This window comes from Stomoxys calcitrans, chromosome 1, assembly GCF_963082655.1.
Source record: "Stomoxys calcitrans chromosome 1, idStoCalc2.1, whole genome shotgun sequence".
NCBI classification, from domain to species: Eukaryota; Metazoa; Arthropoda; class Insecta; order Diptera; family Muscidae; genus Stomoxys; species Stomoxys calcitrans.
Genome location: NC_081552.1, coordinates 107397294 through 107404260, shown reverse-complemented (window position 1 = coordinate 107404260; position 6967 = coordinate 107397294). Strand labels below are relative to the sequence as shown.

Genomic DNA, 6967 nt, shown 5'->3' with positions numbered 1-6967 from the left:
TTATGTCTAAAACCATTTTAGCATTTCAACTTACGGCATTTGCCACTCAAGGTAGTTTCGCTGGGGGTTGATTTTTATTGGTGTGCTAATGACCTTTTTTCTTAGTTGTACCATGTGCACATTCATTTATACAAATGGAAGCTTGTGTATGTCAATTAAATCCCCATTTGTTTTTAGATTTAGTTGAATCTATATCATAAATATTTCAATGTGAACATACTACAGCATCGCTGTGCAGTCTTATTTTTCTCTTCTTTTCGACTTCAAAATCGAATATTCGACTTAAACAAATCGATTATTCTACATTTTATTCTTTGAAAGTTGACTCCGGCTTTTTTAAGTCAACTAATCGATTGGTCGGAAGTCGAGTTTGGGATCCCTAACACAAACATTGTTTAAATTGTAGAAAGTTTAATATTATTTTTTTTGTATTGGTAAATCAGGTAAGAGCTTTTAAAATTCTTAATAAAATTTTTAAGGCATTCTAGCTACAATAATCTGAGTTGTCCTACAAAATCTTAAGATCTTGCTCATAAATATGGATTCAAAATTGTCTCAATTAATTTTTTGTTGTTGTGTGTGTTGTACATTGAGTCGGCAGCCCTTGCCGATTAAGGACTCTATCGGGTCACTCCGGTCGAGTTTGGGATCTTACAATCGGCAGCCATGGGATTGCCATTTAAATTTTTTAATTTGAATTGCCCTGGCCTTTGGTCACAGTAGCATAAATTCTATTCGGAATATTTATAGTAGCCAGGTGAAACTCAAATTATGGGACATCCCGAGCCAAAAAAGTTTTATGTTCAATAATTTAAAAAAAAAAAAAAAAAAAACTATTCAGTAGTTGGCCATTGTAGCACATACATGTTCATCCATAACTTTTATGACTGGGTTCGAATCCTGGCGAGAACACCAGAAAAAAGTGCTGGTTACTCCTTCTAATACTGGCGACATTTGTAAGGTACAATGCCATGTGAAAGGTGTCGGATTGAGGCTTTTAATATTTCGTAAGGATGTTTAAAAATCTAAGAGCCTTTCTATTCAAAAGGGGCATTAGCGCATCCATTCAATCACAGCTTACTGCTTCAAACGTTGAACTCCAATCTGTGTGGTGTTCTTCGTTATCACGATAAGCTTAGTTGGGAGCTACCGGGCACGTCTAAAAGTTGCGGATAGTGGAATGCTCCATATGGAGTAGCTGCAACTGCAGTCGCGGACAATCAGCGGTATCGAGTAGAGAGTCAGTGAGGTACCGGGTGCCACCGGCTCTTGCTTTAACACTGAGTGCATGTGAGGCTCGATACGACAAGGCGAGTTATTGGCGCCTTAAAATAGCCAATGGCCATCATGTTGGTCGTATAGACCGGAACGAGCTTGCTTGCCTGTTAGAGCTTGACGAGGATCGCCACCTCCACATGCAAATATGGCTACAACAACAACGGGATAAATATGAATACGCACCACACAGGCTGGAACTTTGAGCTATGATCTGTGTGGTGTTTATTGTTATCACGATAAGCTTAGTTGCGTGCTTCCGGGTGCGTCCACAGGTTGTATATAGTGAAATGCTCTATACGGAGTAGCTGCAATTGCAGTCGCGGAAAATCAGCGGTATTGAGCGGAAAGTCTTAGTGAGAGGCCGGGCATAAATACTGAGTGTCTAAGATGCTCGATATGACAAGGCGAGGTATTGGTGCCTTTAAATAACAAATGGTTATCATTTCCCGCGGCGATCGGTTCTTTGGACTGGAACTATAGGAACTAGACGAGGATCGCCACCTCCACATATACACATGAGGCTACAACAACGGTGCACTTTAATAACATGAAAAGAGAAGGAAACGGAAATCCGCAAGACAAAAACTAAACAAGCCTGACAGACCGGAAGCAGCAGACAGGCCGGCATCAGCAGATAAGCATTTATCGGAGAACCTATGTTCGGTGGCAACCGTAGCACAGACGGTACAACCCGACTAACGCGCTGCACTCCTGGTTTCGAATCCTGGCGAGAACATCAGAAAAAGTTCGCAGCGGTGGTTTCCCCATCTAATGCTGGCGACATTTGTAACCAAGATTTTGGGAAAATAAAAATTTTGCACTCAGCTGTTCGACCTCGCCTTTTTAGTCATCCTGATCTAACTGTTAATTATAAAATCAATGGGGGCCCTATTGTTGATCTATCAAATTCGTTCATTTTACACAATTAAGATAAAATAAGTTAAGATAAAATATTGATAAAATTTACTTATTTTTTTATACCCTCCACCATAGGATGGGGGTATACTAATTTCGAAATATTCGTCTAAGACCCCACAAAGTCTATATACTCTCGATCGTCATAACATTTTAAGTCGATCTAGCAATATCCGTCCGTCTGTCGAAGGAGTAAAGCTATCCGCTTGAAATTTTGCATAAAAACTTCTTATTAGGTCGGTTGGGATTATTGTAGGTCGGTTGGGATTGTAAATGGGCCATATCGGTCCATATTTCGATATAGCTGCCATATAAACCGATCTTGAATATAAACCGATCTTCTTGAGCCACTAGAGGGCCCAATTCTTATTCGATTTGGCTGAAATTATACATATATACTTCTACTGTGGTCTCCAACATTCAATTAGCAAAGCAATTATTTTCTTTTATCCCTTGTTTATCTAAAAAAAGATACCGGGAAAGAACTCGACAAATGCGATCAATGGTGGAGGGTATATAAGATTCGGCACGCTTTTGTTTGTTCACATTTTCAATGAAGACTCTGATAATATATTTCCGAAACAACATTTTTTAAAAGACACTTTTTCGATGGAATTGCACATGACTTAGTGAATAATTGCAAATGCAAAGTTAACAGTGAACATTTCGTTAAAGAACAGGGGCAAACTTCTCGCATATCAATGAGTACTGTGCGATTCCTTTTTATAGCCGAGTCCAAAAGAGTAGTTCAGGCTCAATTACGTTCCGGCAGATGCAGCCGCCTCAGCTGCTATAGAGCAAGCATTGATGCCGACGTGCAAGATCTATGTCCCGATTGTGACCAGGAACCAAACGATACGCGTCACCTGTTTACCTGCCCAGCCACACCGATCCCTGTGGACGAACCCCATCTTAGTCGCAGAGCTCCTGGGTGTCGACACTCAACGGAATCAAGCAGACGAAAGATAGAGGTATCAATCATCGCCAAGCTCCTATATGTGAGCAAGCTCGCTCCGGTCCAAAGGAACATTGGCCATTGATTATTTAAAGGCGCCAAAATAACTTGCCTTGTCTTATCGAGCATCATAGGCTATCAGTATTTAACCAAGAACCGGCCTCTCACTGGGACTATTCGATTCTTCTGATTGTCGGTAACTGCAGTTGCTGCTACTCCGTACGGAGCATTCCACTATCGGGAGCCCGTGGATCGTCAAGCTCCTATAGGTGAGCAAGTTTGTTCCGGTCCAAAGGAACATTGGCCATTGATTATTTAAAGGCGCCATTCCGTATGGAGCATTACACTATCCAGAAACTTTGGATGCGCCCGATAGCTCTCAGGTTAGCTTCTCATGGTATTGGTTAACACCATATAGATCGGAGCTCAAAGTTTCAACCCGTGTGGTGCTCAAGATAATCCCGTACCAGGAGCATCCAAAGTTGAAAATCGGTGGTTCAATCATCACAGCAGGGGTCGCTCGCTTCATCCCAGCCGCTCGAATGCCTGTTATGTGACAAAATTTCTCACCGAAACAGTAAATTATCAGAAAAACGTTATGATCCTATCACAGCTACCTCAAACATATCCACCAGGACGCTGTATTTAATGTGGGTATGATCACCGAATGTAGTCCTTGGCGAACGCCCGCCACTCATTGCAGATGACGAGAAAAACCTGCATAGGAAGTCCAAAACTACCGGACCAATTATTTGGATGACAAAGCAAACTTAACTCGTATCGTTCAAGGTACGACGATCCTTCCTTTCCATATAATCTGTCCTGCATGCAGCACAGGACCCCATTACACCAATCACCTATTTACATGGAGCTGGGTCTGGGGACTATATCCATGCCAAATGAATCACAGAACGAATCAATCTATGCTTACAGCGATCGTGGGTTCAACAATGTCGGACGAGCCACTGATAAAATCCTAAATAGGAAAATTTGTTTGGATGGATGGCAGCTGGTTGTACGTACCGGATTGAGCCGATGAAGTTTTTCATCGGCAAGGGCTGTCGCCACACACAGCCCTTACCTGTGGAGGTAGCGATACTTATCAATCTTCAATAGGTGAGCAAGCTCGTTCCTATCCATTGGACCATTCGGCGCTGGAACGTAATGGCCATTGATTATTTAGGGCCGCCAATAATTTGCCGTGTCAACAGGCACTATGTATTAAAGCAAGAACCGGTATCTCCTGCCTCTCGCTGAGACTCTCCACTTTTCATATATCGTGCGTAGCCACCACGGACTGTCAAAATAAAAACCATGAGGTAGTGCCACTATCTCGCTTCACTAGGAAGTCAAAATATCACAATTGTTGGAAATCGATTCTGTCCTATATTCGTTCAGTGTATTTATGCTGCCCTCATGTTCCGAGAAATGTGGTTTAAACGACAAATTCACCAGTTTATTGGTTGTTAAGTTGCGAAAATACTGCAAACAGTATTTGCTCAGCAAGGCGTAGAATGCGTATCTTCGCTGCAATATATATTGCCTACGCACCTTATACTAAACTGAGGTATATAGGCGCAATAAAATTACAACATCAAACTTTTAACCGGGATTTCCTTGTTAGCGCTGCAGGTAATATATAATTTGACATTTGGTGAATATATTACCTAGGGTAACATTAGGTAGCAATTTGTTATGTATTTGTAGATGCAGTTTAAAATTCAGCTGTTTAGTAGCTGCAGAGCTGTAATACACTTAATACCTCAGTTCTTTTCAATTTTTTCAAGCTCAATCGTTTTATTGTGTATCTTTTAAAATAGCACTTTAGAAAATATTTTTTGGACGCCATAATGTCTGCAGTGAACATTTGCCGCCTGTGTGTTAATGTATGTAGTAATTACAAACGACTTTATGATGACACGGAGGTTTATGACATTACTGTTAAATATTTTGATCCTATGGTAAGTTGCAAAAATTTACTCAAGAACGTTTTAGTGGGAGCTAAGCAAAAACTATTTTTGTTCTTTTTTAGTTTTTAAATCTCAAGAGTCATAATGCCTTATGTTTTGATTGTTGGTGCCATATCGTGGATTTTCACAACTTTCAACAGAATGTTGCTCTGGCTCAAAATAAGTTTACCGATAAAGAGATTCTGGTTGCAAATAACGCCATAAAATCCGAAATTCTAAACCAGACTTTGGAGGAATCCAACGCAAAATCGCTGTTCCATCAAGATGTATGCGTCAAAAATGAGCCACCTGAGCTGGAACCTGAGTCAGCAACCGATGATGCGAACGATCATTTAGTAGTGCCCGAATTATTATTCTCTGTTGATGAACTTGAAAGCTTGGCCAGTCTCAAACATACAACAACTGCCAACACCAAAAAACGAAAATTGTCTGACGCCGATAATGGTGCCAAAATAACGTCTAATTTAAGTTCAGAACAACATGTAAATTTAAAGAAGGCTTTGGTTAAAAAGGTAATGAATCAATTCAATAATTCCTTCAACAAGCCAACAACAACGCCAACAACCAATAAAGTGCCTTCGGGTCATAACAAAATAAGAGAGCCTCTAAACGATATTTCCAGGAAAAATCTAGCAGCAGCTGTGTCTTCAACATCACAAATGGCTAGTAATGACCAACAACAAGTAAGGGCTAAAAGTGCCAAAATGCTGGACAAACTGATAGCCAATTATCGGTCACTTTTGCGATGTGAGTTATGCACCATGCACTTCTCCACGTTCACTCTGTTACAAGATCATCATCGCGAAAAGCATGCTAACGAAGAGTTTTTCATTTTGTGTTGTGAACGTAAGTTTTACCTGCGTTCTCGCTTGGAGAAACATCTGCGATCGCATAGTGGTGACCCAATTAAATGTCACGGCTGTGGGCGCTGTTTCACATGGAAAATCACACTGTCCCGACATATTCGTAAATGTCCCCAAGTTCTGCAAAAACAAAGACAAGCCACAGCTAAACCCGGTTTAAACCCTCATTTGAAACCCCACATTGTAAAAGGTCAAGCAATGAAAAGATACCAATGTAATGTATGCGAAAAGAGCTATACCAAAAATCATAGTTTGCGCGAGCATATGGCTGTGCATACAGGAGACTCCTTGTACTCCTGTAGCCATTGCCCAGAAACTTTTATATATCGCTCTAGTTGGAGGATGCATCAACTAAGGCAACATGCCGGCCTACGGAAGGCCACTCAGAAAGTCAAAAAATAGTCTACATAAAAAAGGAGAAAGCGTAATAGGTCAAAACCCCAGTACAATGAGTGCAAAACAGCATAAATTTTATGAAATAGCATTGAGTTTATATGTAACCTTGTGTTATGGGTCGGATGACCTAACCGAATGTTCTACTATTTCAATAACATTCTGTATTGTTGTTGAATTAGTAGCTTAACAGCAACTTTCTTAAATCTTTTTTTTTTTTTTAATTTTATTGGTAGTTTAGATTTTTATAAAAAGTTTTATTTTTGCAAAACCTTATGTAAAACGACTGCAATTTGTTAGTTGCTATATAATTTATGCTTAGTAATTAAGAAACTTTTATTTTGTACTGCAAATAAAATGTCAATTAAAATTCCAAGTTGTATTTTTAAATTATGGGTTATCGAAAAGGATTCACTTAAAAATTTGGCTACAACAACATATTGGATTGATATGAAACTAAGGTTTTCATTTCGTTCCTCGAAGAAAAATATCCATATCACTATTACGAAAATTTTAAATCCTTTCAGGAGTAGGATGTTGTCCGCCCCTCCTATAGATGCGGGTACCTTGGCAGCTGTAGTTGAGAGAAATGC

The 6967-nt window shown here is 39.9% G+C and overlaps 1 protein-coding gene across 1 annotated transcript; it reads left to right on the top strand.

The window, feature by feature from the left end:
- Window positions 1-284: 284 nt before the first annotated feature.
- On the top strand, window positions 285-6593 carry LOC106095112 (zinc finger protein 37 homolog). Its single transcript, XM_013262361.2, has 3 exons — window positions 285-443; window positions 4969-5109; window positions 5181-6593. Exons 2-3 carry the CDS (start codon window positions 4999-5001, stop codon window positions 6381-6383), a joined length of 1314 nt encoding a protein of 437 aa, XP_013117815.1. The 5' UTR covers window positions 285-443; window positions 4969-4998; the 3' UTR covers window positions 6384-6593.
- The last annotated feature ends 374 nt before the right edge of the window (window positions 6594-6967 follow it).